The 16183-nt window shown below is 36.7% G+C and overlaps 1 protein-coding gene across 10 annotated transcripts in view; it reads left to right on the top strand.

Moving 5' to 3' along the window:
• The window catches only part of LOC149557177 (uncharacterized), a 63661-nt gene extending 47726 nt beyond the window's left edge, over positions 1-15935 (top strand). For all 10 annotated transcript variants that reach the window (XM_089831886.1, XM_089831885.1, XM_089831890.1 and 7 more), the window contains 2 exons: positions 14565-14687; positions 14863-15935. In XM_089831886.1, the coding sequence (XP_089688012.1) occupies positions 14565-14687; positions 14863-15651 (912 nt within the window). In that variant the 3' untranslated portion in view covers positions 15652-15935. The remainder of the gene's footprint in view (positions 1-14564; positions 14688-14862) is intronic.
• Positions 15936-16183: the final 248 nt, after the last annotated feature.

Genomic DNA, 16183 nt, shown 5'->3' with positions numbered 1-16183 from the left:
CAAATCAGAAAAATCAGAAAAATGGCTCTCTCTTCTCTAGCACAAAGTCTCAGGAAAGAAAGGATCTGAAAGTTGGAACCTCAATTCTATCTTCAGCTGGCATATTTATCTTTTCCCTTGTCGGTTTCAGTTCAGGCAACTGATTCTTGGAAATATTCATAAATTAAATCTCCTTTCCTTTGATCACTGTTCACACTTTCCTCTATCCATTTCCTTCTATAACATAAAGTCTTTATAAACATTATAATTAAGACTTTATGGATATCATTTTATAATGTTTATAAGAATACTTTGACATGTAGTATTTATCGGTGATGAAATGCTGTCATCTTTTCATAATTGTCATGACAGTTTTGACAGTTCACGGAAATGATCATAACTTTTGATCTGTAATAGATCTGACAAAACCGTTTGGAGAGGATTCAGATAATTAGGTCAGTCAAAACATATCCAAAATTCAGACAAATCCAATGGTTAGAATAAAAGTTATGACCCCCGAAGAATGACTGATATTCTGTGATTTGCATATTGTGACTATTAGTGCTGATTTTGACAGTGCCGCACTCAAAAACTCATAACTATTGATCCATAACGAATCTGATAAAAATCTTTGGAGGAGATTTAGAGAAATAGGTTTTTCAAGACATCTGAAATTCAGCGCGATCCAATGGTCGGATTGAGAAATATAGTCCCCGAAATATGATTGATATTCTGTAATTTGCATTTTGTGACTGTTAGTGCTGATTCGACAATGCTGTGAACAGTCGTATGTATTTCACAAATTAGGACACATTTTGAAAATTGCTCTTGTTTGAATTTAGAAAATTATGTTTACTCACACATATCCAAAGCTGAGCACGATCCAACGGTGGGTTTGAAAGTTATGACCCCTGTACTGAGACCTAATTTTCAGTTTTCAGTTTTTAGAAAATCTGTTATAATTGTTAAAACTAAATCTTTGAACTGCTGAAACTCTTGAACCACTAAATTACACCCATAATCATGTCTTTGAGCTGAACTCTGAATTTGAAGTTGAACTTTAAACTAGGATATCTGAATCTTCATATCAAAGTCTAACTTGGATCTGCATTTGAACTTTGAACTGTTGAGCCATATCAAATCAATGAATCCATTTGAAAAGCATATTGAACCTTCGTACCCTTTGAACCATTTGAACCTGTTGAAAGCTGACCAGTGAATTTGTGTCTGAGACTCTGAATTCACATTCCAAGTCTGAAAATGGTGTACATCTGAAAATGAAGTTGGAATTTGGGCTCTGCAAACTCAAACTCTGAACCATTGACTCACTTAAACCTGTTCAACAGGTACAAGAGGTTCAGAACTGCTTTGTACCATCTGAAACTGTTTCTCAATCTCAAGTTTTGGCATATGTGTTACTAGATTTGTTGTTATAACAATCAATCTGAACATTGCCTTCTTGAAACAAGACTCCATAAAGCATTTTTCAACACGGATTAGGGGAGACTGAGAGGCAAAATATGAAAAAGTTATCAAGGGGGCCAAGTTATCAAGTTTTAAAATTGGGGTTAAAACACCAATTAATAGTACTGTAGTAAAAAATCTTGATCATCATTGACATACAGTAGGAACGGTAAGAAGATTATAGTGGGGTCCTCAATTCATGCAATCTAAGCCCAAGAGTGGGTTTGTCCCTCTTATCCTTGGTGGCAAGGCTTTGACATCCACCAATGTGGCCTACTTAAATGGTAGCCTTCTATGCTTACCTACATCTCCTACAATTAGTTGGCTCATTGTAGTAGGAATGGTAGGAAGATCATAGTGGGGTCCTCTACTTTTCCAATCTAAACCCAAGAACAGGACTTTGACCCTGTTGGCCTTGGTGGCAGGACTTTGACATACACCAAGGTGGCCTATTTAGATGGCAGTCTTATGCCCTCTTACCTACATCTCCTATAGTTTAATTAGCTCATCATTAGTATGAAGAGTAGGAAGATCATAGTGGGGTACTCAACTCACCCAATCTAAGCCCAACAGTGGAACTTTGACCCTATTGACCTTGGTGGCAAGAGTCTGACATCCACCAAGGTGGCCTACTTAGATGGCAGCTGTATACCCTCTGAACTAAACCTCCTCCATCCATGATGAGATTTAACAATAGCGTACTACTGAAATATATTAAGTATAATCATACTAATTAGCAATGTTGTGATCATTCTTAAAATTCAGGTAATGGGATCCCTCAGATGTATGATCATTCACAAATTTCAATTGATCAGACTACTATGTCTATTTGTGTTACGACATTGATTATCATATTAAGAATGCCTTCTTCTTTCATTGTTGTTTTGTTGTTGACATGATCTCTCCTTCAAGCCTTGTCATTTTTGACCTTGCCATTGCATTTGCACCTTCATTTTGATTTCCAGATTTGAGCCTTTTGCTTCTATGTTGACCTTCGTCTTGTAATGATCCTTTTATATGAATGGTCCAGTTCCACACCATCCTGTTTGCTTGTTAACTTCATTTTGAAAGCCACCTTCATCTCACCTTGCAAAACAAGAAAAATGTTGGTGTTAAGTTTATAAAATGACAGAGTACAAACAAAATCAAGATATCCTGAGAATTAAATATCCCATGAATTTTGACTTTATGTGAAGTTGAATTGACACTAACCAATTTCCAACTTCTGATTTTGACATGTGATTTTCAATTTTCTGAGTTCCGAGATTCAACTTTCTCAGGTACTCTGATTTTCATGTATTATCATCACAAAAGTGGTTGTGATCCATGCTTGGTCCAAACGCAAAAGAACTTCTAAGTTCATTAAAATCTGCAAGTCTTGATTCTCACACTCCTTGACTTGCTGGTTTCCATTTGATGCCCGAGTGATTCAGATTAAAATGAAGTTCGAACAACTCTTATATAGGCATTTAGGGCCAAGAGTCATATGTATATAGGAGAAGCTGACCTCTTTTTGTTCACTTGCATGGCAATTTTCATGATTTGAAATAATTAACAATTGCTACCAATGGTTCTTCATGGCTGACTTGTAATCTGAAGTTTAAGGCAAGAATTACAAAGGGGAATCGAAATGTTTTATGGATGCTCATAATGGAGCCCAAGTGAAGTTGGAATTTCAACCTGCCTTGGGCTTCATGAGCCCCAAGGAGGTCGAAATCCCAACCTTCCTTGTGTTCTGTCCTTGAAATAGTTCCTAAATTCACACTAAACTCCATTCAAATGTTTTGATTTCCCTGTTTCTTTACAAGGTTGCACAGGGATGGGGGTACTTGGGGTACTTAGGGTATGGGTACGGGAATTTTTCATAATAGGGGACGGGGGTACTTGGGTAGGTCAAACTTTATTTTTAATTATACTTTTATAATTATAGAAAATCTGAAATTATGAATCATGACAATGGTTTTTCAAAAACAAGAATAATGATTAAGTTTGCAAATGTAATGTATTCTTTTCAGTTTCAGATTTTCTATATGTTTGTAATAATAATATATTTTAAATGTTTAGATGCATAACAGAGAAGGCAGACTTTAAACATGAACAAGAAGATCATAAATCATATGACAATGACATATTGCAAATGATAAACTTCTGACTTGAACAGTGATAAAGTTTATTGTTAATCATAATTTTATCAAAGTTTCAAACTGATTAGGTATTGAATTAAGCTTGATAGATAACAAGCTGATACACAAACAAAAAACCAAAAAAGAAAAATCAGAAATGTTAATCAAGGTCCTAAGCTATGATGCTTTCCACAGAGTACCCAGTACTTGGGTATGTGGGTACGAGCACCAACGGTGTGGGTACGAGTACCCATGCAACCTTGTTTCTTTATAATGCCCCGCCAAGAAACCCTGAGAAGTCAACTATGCACTAAACAATTTTTTTTGAAACACAAGATATGACATCAAGAACATAAGTGCAACCATAACCATAATGTATAAGCAAAAATGTAAAACATACCAGGATCGTCACACTGATCGTGCACAAGCAGAAGAACCAAATGCACTCCCAAGGGTTTCATGGCAACCCCAAACCACAATCGTAGTACACATGTTCATGAGTTTGCCCTGCAAGAACTTGGACAACAACCAACAAGTCTGAAGGGTTAAGTTGGCAATAACCCACGACTATACATATAGAAGACTAAATTATCATTGCCATGTAATTGTTACTAATTTCTACTAATGTGGAAATTTAGTAGTTTTAAACAATGCAAAAGATTTCATTCAGTTATTCTTTTTGCAAATCATTTCTAGTGTAAACTTGAGAATTAAGCTGAAATGTCCTTTTGTATTCATTATCAAAAAATGCGTTCAACTGATATATACATATGATGAAAATGCAAATAACATGCTGAATGTACATGTACCTCTCACACAAGGCTGTGAGAGTAGTCTCTACTGCTAAGATATTACCTATTCTATACAAACGTAATCAACATAGAAGAAAGAAATAGAATAGGTATGCAAAGGTCATGTGTAATCAGTGATTGCCTGTGGTGAATGATTGGTTGTGCATCCTCTTGTTTGCTTCTTCTTGTTGGCTTCCTCATGTCATGCATCGAAAGCTCCAGTTATGCCCTGCAAGAGAAAGAGAATGATTTAGATCAAAAGATCTACTTATCCTATCTTAAGTGCCATCTTGTACATTTGCATAGAAAAGGAGGGATATATGAACAGGAGATTATAAATCACATGCTTATATCAAAAGCTAAGTCAAAAGGTTTGAATTCAAATTCAAGTTTGTTGATCATAAAATTCGAATGATTTTTAACAAGGGTAAAAATTTAGCAAAAAAATTTGACATTAAATCTCAGTTGTATATATTTATGTATTTTTAAATATTAGTAATATATCCACAAAATTGTCAAAATAGTTAAACATTGCTAAATAATTTAACTAAATAACTAGATATTAGTTTAATAGGTTAGGACCAATGGAGTCCTATAGGGTCTTGTAAAACTCACATGGAAACCATCATACCTAGGAGCCTTGTCATCTACCATGGAAAAGATAGCTTATTTGAGGTCACTAATGGTGAGCGCAATCCTTCAAAGCTTGGTCCCTGGTAGTTGAATTTCCCTGCACCGTGAACACCTTCTCATAATGTCAGACAAAAGCTTGAAGAATTCCAGGAAGTTCAAAGAGAATTTGTCCACCTTTAGTGATTCTATTCACTGCCCCAGAAGTATGACGAGTTGTAAGAGCATGAAAAAATTCTTTGGAAGCTTGATCTCCAACTTCAAACCTTTAAAGGCAAGCCTTGATCAAAGCTCCCTCGACAACATAATTGTTTGTATCTTGCTCCTAATGGTGGAGATGGGCAAGCCGAAGTTGCAGGTCTGTATCAAACAGATTCATGGCCAAGGCCTTGGAAGCAGTACAAAGATCTTTGGTAGTTGCGTCATATGAATGTCGATAGTACATGGCAAGTTGTCTATCGTAAATGAGAAGAAACCTTGCCATACGGGTGATGGCATCATTCCACCATTGAATCCAACCAGAGTGGTTGTGGGGCCAAGGTTCCAAATTCGAGAAATGCAAGATATTAGCCATAGTGGGTTCATAACGGAGAAGTAACATGTTGAGAAAAACTGCATTTTGGGAGGATGTCGCTTAGCTGTTTGCTAGATATTAGTAAATAAGATGGAATAGTGGTTTGACAAAGTCATATCAGATAAAGGAATGATAGGTAATTCCCTAGCTTTAGAAAAAAGAAAAGAAAGATTGAGTAGTGATCATGACACAATCAAGCCGCTTGAAAATCTTGTCAGATCCGACGCTGAAATCAGACCAAGTATGCCAAACCCCACCAGACCAATGGTGATTAGCAAGTGGATCAAAAAATCCCAATTTATTATGCATGTAGTACTGAGCCTCTCTTTCCCTAATTGTCCATCTAAAAGGCAAAATCCCATCTTTGTCAAAGGCCAGTTCAACCATATTGAAATCCCCACACATGACCCAAGTGGCTGGTGGTAGATGATCTACCATCCAGTGCCACAGTTGTGACCTTTCAACAACATCATTGGGAGCATAAACATTAACTATACAAAAAGAATGATTATGGAATGACAATAAAAACCAAACAATCCTTTGCATGGGGTCAGAACCATGCAAAATAACAGAAGAAATTAAGTGAGGGGAAAGAAGAGTTCCAAGACCACCTCAAGCAGCTTCATGTTGTGAAGAAAATACAATCCTGTCTGGGCAAATAACACGACAAGCTGATTTGAGCATAAAACTAGAAATTTAAACCCCTTGGAGATAGAATATCCAGGGTATCAGGCCTGCGTTCGGTATCACAAACAAAATATTTTTTGGGGAGGTCTATGAGACCTCGAACATTCCAAGAGAGAAAAATTATGATGAAAACTCTTGCATGTCATCCTCATCCCCAATAGAGGAGAAGCTATTGTGCAAGAAAGCTGAGGTGGACTTGAAGCTGGTAGAAGAATCCCCGCTAGAGATGATTCTCCGCTTCTCAGAACTGCCATTTGGTTCTTCAACATGACCATCTAGGTTGTGGAATCGTTGCAACGATTGTGACACAATCATGGAAGTTGCTTGCGGAGTGCGGACCTAGTCGGGCCGAGAAACACTTGCAGACTCCTCCTTTCTACTTTACAACAGGGTTCGAAACAGGTGTTAGCGGAATAGACACCATTAGAGTAATTAGAGTCAGTGGCAACCATCAGGACAAGCTTACAAGATGGTGTTCGAAACAGGTGTTAGCGGAATAGACACCATTAGAGTAATTAGAATCATAGTGGCAACCATCAGGACAAGCTTACAAGATGGTTGAGCCAAAGCTAAAGTGGCTTGCTTGGGTGCCGAGGAAGTTTTACCCTTGCGCACCACAATAATCCATTCATCTGTTTTTTTAGGCTTGATAGGTTTAGCCAGATGCCTCCTTAGGAGGAGCGAGGCACGACCAACGGGCAATCCTTGATTTTATGCTCGATTGATTGATGCCTATAATATCAACCTGGATATTAACAGTTTCTTTGAGGTCGTGTGAAAGGTTGACCTCTACACAAACCATCTTTTGAAGATGAGCATTAAAAAACTTATCATGCTCCATGCACACCACCTTACCAAGGGTTTGTGCAATGGCTTGAGTAAACAACCAACAATGGAAGGGGAGACGCTAGAACTTGACCCAGATGGAGACTTTTAATTTTTTGTTGTCTGAGACAGTAAAGTCTCGAGACCCCCATTGGAAAGCAAGCAGTGAAGACCTAACTGTCCAGTGCCCGTGAGTGAAAATTGCATCAGCTTGGGAAGGGTTTCCGAACTTAAATTAAAAAAAACATTTGGTGAGGCTTTGAACGCCATCGAGTAGAACCCCATGAGGAGTCAGGCCTTGGCAACACATTCCCTTGAGCATGCTTTCAGGGGGAGTTCTACCCACAACAGTGAAATAGTAATTACTCTGCTGTGAGTTACTTGTGAATCAGTTTAACTTACAAGGATTTGTGAGTAACTGGTGTGTTTTACAACAATATTATTACGCTGATAGGCATTCCACATGGGCAGCTAGGCCTGGGGCCATATCTTGTGATTGTGTACATAATAACTAAAACATATACATGATGTATGAAAAACGAAACGTAAAACTATAAAATAACTATATATAAATTGACTCTTAAATAAATAAAAATTTTCAATTATGCTTGTCTGTAGGGGTGGGAGAGTTCTTTTCTTTGTAACTAGGGTAATAGATGTTAAACCGACTTCCCCCAAAGGAGGAGTGGCATAAACTAAATTTGGTTGGGGCTTCAAAGAGAAACCCAGGTCTGTGAGTTGTAGGATGCATAAGAAGAGACCACAATGGAATGATGGCTGGGGCAGCAATCAGAGAACTTCTGGAGGGAACCGATTAAGAAGCTGAGGCACAAGCAAATCTTCTTGGTCTTCATATCTGCAAAAATCTTCGGTTAAGTAAAATCCAAACTGAGGGGAATTCTCAAATAACAGTCAATGCTACAAGGAGAAAATGTACTGAGAATCAGGAACTTAGTGACATGTTGGCTTAGTTTCTCGAATTGATCAAAACCATCTGGGAGGTTTTTATTCGAGATGTTTTATTTGAGGCCAATGGTGTGGTGGATATGGCAGCCATTGTGGCGATTAACATATCAGGATTTTTATTATGATAGACCATCACATGCTTGGCAACATTTAGTTTCCTATATTTCATCCTTGACAGATTAAATGACTCAAAAAAATCATAATAGAAAAATATCAGTATTGGTTCCTAATCTTTTTTTCGGTACTAGACAAGTTGTTATGAACAAAGAAAATGCTTAATCATTTGGCTGTGTAGGATAATTAAAATGCCTTCGTTTTTTAGTCCATTGCAGAGAAGGTGGACTCCACAGTGCGTCTTAAGGCCAAGAAAAGGCAGATTTTGTTAATGGCAGAGGTGACGAATAATTAGTTAACTTTAAAAACAAAATTGATGGTACTGTTGCACATGTTAAGATGGTTTTGGATGACACTTTTTTGTCATCAACTCATCGATATAGAGTTAATAATAAATATAGATGCATCCTGTATGTTCTTGGTGATTATGTTTGATCTTGACGAATTGGAGGAGGACAGTTGTGGAATCATTGATCAAGCATAGATGATGCTGTCGAATGAGACAAACTTTGGATGCTGCAATCTTCAGGTTGAGGTTTCATCCTAGGTCTGTTGCTTAGTCATTAATCAATCTATCATACACAAGTTCTGTGGTTGCACTATAATATCAGAGTTGTTGGGGAAGATTATAAAGCTCTTAAGCTTTGCGCCAAATGGGAAATTGGGTTCTTGAAAGTAATGATAGTGATGATCTTGTGACGAGTGTGGACTTCTCTTTTGTTGGAGGTACAGAAACAGGAGTTAAAGGCATCGTTGCTAAAGAATAGTTAGGCATTCTAGAAATTATAGTAATTTTTTCTAGTAACACTAGCTGTTGGCATCATTTTGAAAAATATTGAATTTTATGTGAGCCTGGATCTCCCTTGGAGCAGCCATTAAACTAGATTTATTCTGGACTGCGTTATACATGGGCATAGCTCCTTTAAGCTGATTTTATCAATAGAAAAAGCTGTTCAACTTAAAAATAAAGTAAACAACTTAAAGAAAATAAAATAATTCTTGAACAGTTGTAAAAACAAAAAAAAGTAAAAAGTAAAATAACTATTTAACATAAAATATTTTTCAGGTATATAAGTTAACTCAAGACAGATATGAGAGATTTTGTAGATTGTTGGTGTTGGATTAAAAATTTCCCAATTGAGTGTTTTTTCATTTTTATTTCATTTATTCCCAATATCTTTTTACTCAAATGGTGTTCAGTATGGATACTCACATAACACTAAAGTAAGAAATACAGAAATTCAGTTGACAGTTGACTTTTAGAAATGGTCAAAAGTACTTTACTCCAGGATCCATAACTGCTTTATAGAAAATTATGAATTACACAAAGACATGGCCCAGAGTTATGTCAAACAAAACCTTTTGACAAATTGCAGAAAATTTTAAATTACACAAAGACATGGCCCAGAGTTATGTCAAACAAAACCTTATGACAAATTGCAGAAAATTTTAAATTACACAAATATGAAATCAGTTATATTCTGTGTGATACATGGGATGAATTCATGGTCCTTAAACCCTTGTCCTTACCCACAATGGTGTTTTGGACGTGGTGCGATGGCAGATGTTTCCATAGTTGCCCTCAAAATTCTTCAAATCTCTGAAATGTTTCCAAAATGTTTTGCAGAGATAGGAAACACGTCGGGGACGTTTTGCCACCCCTGAGATGTCTGGAGACATCTGAGATGCCCCTCAACTATCCTAGTTATGGCCAGATGGTCCCCAACAGCAAAGCAATTTTGTATAATATTTCAAAAAAGAAGTCCTCATAACTTAAAGAAAAGACTATTAAATATATCATGATAACATTATAATAGCAGTTTGACATGAAAGCAACATAACAACAGCAACAAATATATCTAGGCAGCAGTCCAACAGAAACTAAAATATTCATGACAGGAGTGACAAGCAATGGCAGTAGTATTCAGCAATAAAATATCATGATTTAGAATTATGATGAATGATATGACAGGTAATGTTAACAGCAATAATTTGGATTTCTCAAATTTCAAAACACTTGATATGGGAGTCACGTCTTTATTTACAGTTGCAAAAGAGACCAAAGGTCCATTGGCCATTGTCTCTTACGGTGTGTTATTTATGATTGATTGAGAAGTGCAGACAAACAACCTTTTTTTTGAATGTGGTTGGCATGCAGGCTTCTTCAGACATCATTTTAACTTTCTCATGTTAGAACTGTACTGCAAAATTGGCTCTTAGACTGCCATCCTGCTGCCACTGTTCCAGAAGTGGCGTGCAACTTGGATTATGCTGATACGCTAGGGGTACATGCTCTGTACCAGGCTTTGTGTACAACATCATGAATTATCTTTTGCACTCCAATTTTTAAAGTTTTCCATTGCAAATGTTGACAGGGAATCATAAACCCAAGGAAAAAGTGTATTTATTGTTAGTGAGGGAAACAGTATCAGGAAATGGCAGCAATTGTATCTATGGTGAATTGGAAAAACAAGAAGGAACAGGAAGCAAACTTAAATGAAAATCTTTAGTTTTTGTGTATGTTTGGGGAGGGGTTCATCTGGGATAGCAAAACATTTCCATATTTTGGGGGATAGCAAATAAAGACATAATATTAACTTAATCAAATTTTCTCCTGTTAATTTTTAATTTTATAATTTTGATAAAAAGGCCTGTCTTGGTCAAAGGAAGTACTAATGTCTTTGAAAGAGATTGAGATGCAGGGGCATGCCAACATTTTGATACAGACTTGGGGTTGGGAAGGCAAGTGGTGTAGGGGAACCATATAGACATATGCTGGATTTGGAAGGTTCATTGTGTGTCAGGAGTTGCTTTGGATGTAATAAGGTCTTAAGGACCAATTGTAGTCTGTTTGTAATGGTTTGGACCCATTTGGAAGGCCATTGGCCCTGCAAGGCATCTATAAGCCTACTTGGTCAAACTTGGTCAACAGGTCAGTAGGAGTCTAGGAATGTGTTGAATTGGTGTCCTATGATGTTTTGGATCATAAATGATCTATTGGACATCTTTAAGTTGATGGGGTGACAAATGTCAAAAGTTGACATGTGGAGCAAAAAGTTGTCAATGTTGCTTGACAAATTATACAACTTTTGCAACTTGCCTTCCAGAAGCCACTTATGGTTTGAATTTCGGTTGGGATGGTTGGAGAATGTTGTAAGATATCTATTTAGGCCTCTGGTGGTTGAGACAAAGTAAGTGGTTGTTTGTAATCCTTGAAGTGCCTGAAGGTTGTGGGTTATGGTGAGACACCTAGTTTCCCTTATGACTCTGCATCAGCAAGAGGATGTTTTGTCTCCATCTGCAGGATATTTTGGACATTAGATTCGAGACCTGTGGATGTCTCCTGGAAGCTGAAAATTTGGGATGTCAACTGGACAGTATAACAAACAAACAATATTTGAGACTGGCTGCCATACCAATGAAACATTTAGCCAATTAGATATGTTGGCAGTGCACATATGCTTTATTATATCATATTGCAAAGCTAACAATTAGGGTTTGACTAGAGAATTTGATTGTGTCATATAGCATCAGCAACATGGGAGTGATTCCACACATAAGAACACTTCACATGTCTCTAGTGTCTCACTCTGGCAGGTTAAGCAGTTCACACATTCTCCAAAATGAGCTTCTATTTCTCTTGTGACTATTTGTTTTAACCAGTAGTGTTCTGTGGAAATCAGCATCTCTTTTACAGATCACATTCACTGTGCACATACCAAACTGGGCATGATGAGGTGGCTTGTTTGAACGGGCCTTACAAAGGCATGTCTATTATGTCCACCTCCCATACGTGGTATCGACTCTGCATAATGCCATCCTAAAATACCTGCATAAGGTGTGCTTAAGGCCTAATTTTAAAAAAATGTCGTAACATCCATACTTAACCTAAATTGGGCTGAAGGTACCATTTTGAGAATTACTTATTTGTTCACTTTGCCAGGGTTTATCCCCTCCCAATGTGGTGGAATAAGTCGGTATGGAGCTTGCTGAAAATGGTTGAAAATGTCAAGTAGTTTTTTTTAAGAAAACTTAACACAGACATGCTCTGCAATCCATATTTTTCTCGCTATTGATAAGGGTGTGAGTGGAGTTATTCTTCATAGAGTTGTTTGGCAACACACCGCAAATATGATGCCTTGCACTTGAAGTGTATGCTGTCATTGAAGTCTTATCCATAAATGCCATGTTTATGAAGCATATGTGTTTCATGAGTCTCCAAACCTATCTTACTGTTCGTTTTGAGGTTGTACCAAGGAGCATTATTTGAGATTTCTTGTCATTGCAATCTGTGCAGGGCTAGTTGAGGGTGAAATAAATGTTTAGCCTCCCGCCATTTTTCAATTTTTTTGTCAATGTTTGTTTGACCTCCTCCCTATACTTCCATGATTCCCCATCTAGGTTTACTTCCATTCATCTTCATCTTTTGCAATATTTAGGTTTACTTGCTTCTGTGCTCCTTTTTGGAAGTTGGACTCCCCATTTAAACAAAAGATTTTACTTGGATGATGCACTCAGAGGAATTGATATTCATTATTCTTCTGATTAACTACTTTTACGTCCACTCTTAAACTGAAATAAGATCTGTACTGTTCAAATGATAAAGATAGCATCCACTATCCTAACATTCTAAAGAACTGAGGAGGAAATTTACAATCTTTGACCAAGTAGGAATTCACATATCATTCTTTTTTATGCCTTCAATACTATTAAATTATTAATGTAAATTACAAATACTATTAATGGTCTACACAATAGTGCCAGTGATGTTATGTCCATACTATTAGTTTTCAGATATCTCTTTGGGGTTTATTTCAGGGTCAGCTGTCTTCTTTAGGAGATTAGAAGTACAGCAACAAAATTACACCAACAATCTCTGTTGCATAGCTTCTTTTTGTATTGTAAGCTTGCGTAGGATCTAAAATTGTATGTTTGGTCATTATAAATGGTTTGCCTTCTTGACCTTTTTGGTTTCTTTGTTGCATCTTTTTGTCTTGATTTTTTTGGTTGTCATTTTGTATTTTGTGATGCCTTGTTAAATTAATAGTCTGAAAGGCTTTGACAAGTTTTTAATTGGAAAAATGACAAAACCTTATATCCTTCAAAGTTAAATCCCCTGTTTGAGATGTTGAAGTCCAGCAACAACCGGTATGTCTGATTTGTCCCATCAGCTACCAAATGATTTCCCAGGATTTTTGTGTTGAGGCATGATTCTGGATGCATACTTTACTTGTAGGAAGTAAAAGTTTGATAGATTATCACTTGATTTCCTTATTTGAACCAAAATTTTTTTAGGGTTGCCCATTTGCAAATCCATAAGCTTCAACTGCTAGCCCATTTTAATTGGTTATTGCATAAGGCTTGTTGACATGATAAGCATCATGAATAGTAAAGGCAAACTAAGTTGCTGGTCCACTCAGACCAGCCCCTGGATGTGGGTCTAGTTTGTACCTGGTTTGGGTATGTGACTTGGTCTGCTACGAATGCAGACAGGGTACTGCAGAGCCTTCCCAGGTTTGTATGTGGACCTGAGTGGACTTTCTGTAGCCCAGTGTGAATTGTACTAGACGCTGCATTGTATGTATATCAATTTTCTCTTCAATTAGGCAGTTTCTTAATAAAAGCAAATGGCACTTTTTTTGTGTTTTCTCTATAACGAGAACAAGCCATCAATAATTCAAAGTATATTTAGATTACACGAAATTGGATACTGAATGAGGTAAAGAATTATGTTCCTTGCACACTGAACAAAAGGAATGATTTTCCATCCAGAGCTTTCAAGTTTAGTCCAGATTAATCCAAATTGATTCATGGAATGCCCAATACCATATGCTCTTATGCTTTAGGATAGAAAATCTGAAAGTTTGTCATTGTACCTTCTACTTGTGAGATGAATTATGTTCAAATTAGTCATCAGTATGTCTGGCCACTTGCCAAAGTTTACAGCAGCTCTTTGAACTGAGACCACTGGCAATTGTTAATAGTTTATATTTTCTGAATGGTCTGGTATGTGTAGTAGACTGCTGTTAATTCTGCATTACTCCTGATTGAATGTCTGTATGTTGCTGTTAGATGAAATGCTTTTCCATTGAACCATACAGTGAAGCCTATGGACACATGAATGATTATGTTCAAATTAGTTATTTGTGTTTCTGGCTACGTGCCCAAGTTTAGAGCAGATCTTTCAACTGGGATTACTGCCAATTGTTTAGTCTTCATGGTTTATATTTACTGAATGATCTGGTATGTTTTATGGGCTGGTGTTAGATCTCCATGATTGATGATTCAATAACTATGTTCAATGATGAAATTTTTTGCTCGTTCTATCATCATTCATTTGTCAGTACAAAGTGTACAAGTTAGAGATCTGTGTCCACAGATTGCTGAATTCTGATTTGGAAATTTTTACAGGAAGAAACAGCAAAAATCCATGGCATCTTCAATCAAGATTCTGCTGATATCAGGGAATACTTCGGTTTGAGAGAAGATTTATTGGACGAGCTAGTTGGATGTAGTTCCACAGATTACAAAATGGTATGCCTCATTCTTCTGTCTAGTTTGTGCTTAAAGTTATAATTATTATTCTTGTTCAATCATATGGTAATTATCATTTGCCTGTTGAAAGTTAGGGACAGTTGATTCATTTGCTCAGTTATTTTACACTGCCTGTTCTTGTTGACCATATGGATAATTGCTTTTTTTGAATCAGGTACTTAAAAAATTGAAAGGGCTTCAAAGAGGTCTGAAATCAGTTCGTTCAATGGCAAAAGTTGTTATTGAACGAGAGAAATTGAAAGCTAACTTAGTTTCGGACTTTCCACTGCTTGCTCAAACAAAGCTTTTTGCATTGCAGAGGGAGTTAGGATTTATGTCTTGTTTCCTATGCAAGTCATCTGAGAGCTTATTACTTTGTGCACAATGCAAAAGAATATTCTGTTTTCAGTGCTATAAAAATTGGAAGGTTCAGGGTGTGAAAAGCTTCAGAATTTTAAGTTGCAAAAAGTGCTTTTGTATGGATTGTGAAGCCGTTTGTAAAGCTGATTCTGTAAATAGTCCAGTAGAGACATTCTCCATGAAATCCCCACAAACAGATGTTATTCAGAGTATCACAGAAGTTCCGAACTCTTTGAATCACTCATTGGATGCTACTGTCAGGCGAACTATGGGATCGGAAGTGGAGGATGCACCATTTTCAATGTCTATTACAAATGGAGTGTGTTCTGTATCAAGAACTGAAGTTGCCAAGGACACAGATTCGAAGGCTGATGTATCAGTTAATCCAAACAAGCAAGTGTTTAATGATACTTGTAATTTTTGTATAGATGGTCATCCCATGGATGCTAAATGGAGACAAGAAAGCCCTTGTAAGACTGTGTTGCTTTCTGACTTCACCGATGCTGTAAACCTTAATAATAGCTCATTAGGAAAAAGTCCATCAAATTATTGTGACAAAGATGTTCAGAAAATCAGTTCCAAAGGAAGAAAACCTGACTCTTGAGTCCATTCAAATTCTTGATTATGATGAGAGGATTACTTAAATCCCAGCTAGAGACAGAACTAGATATTTCTTTTAAATGATCTGCTCTGGCAAGGAAATTCATTGTACTGTATTCTTTTTCAGCCTTTCACTTTTTCTAAGATGAGTTGATGTTCTTTAAGCAGTCTCGTGCCTTGTTGGACTGTGGAGGATTGTAATATAAGTTCAGTTCTATTCAAGTTGTACTTTCACCAATCCTTGAATTGAGAGAATAATGATTAAGCCACCAAAGAGAATTGAAACAATGTCTAGATTCTGATATTGACGACAATCCTTTTGATAGGGCCAGACATGTAGCATAGTCAAGATCATTTGATTTCTTTGTGTACTAGAGTATTACAGACATTTTTTCAATATTGGTTAGAAAGATTGTATTCTTGACTAATTTACTTTTGTGAGAATTTCTTACTAATTTATTTTCTGAGATATATGGAGCTTGATTTCTGTAACGACCGACCTTAAAGAGGTTTCATTCACTTCTATCAGCAGAATG

Source organism: Cupressus sempervirens, chromosome 5, assembly GCF_028749045.1.
Source record: "Cupressus sempervirens isolate cs-2001-9-10 chromosome 5, ASM2874904v1, whole genome shotgun sequence".
NCBI lineage: Eukaryota > Viridiplantae > Streptophyta > Pinopsida > Cupressales > Cupressaceae > Cupressus > Cupressus sempervirens.
The sequence above is the reverse complement of the archived record's forward strand: the minus strand, read 5'-3'. Positions and strand labels throughout refer to the sequence as shown.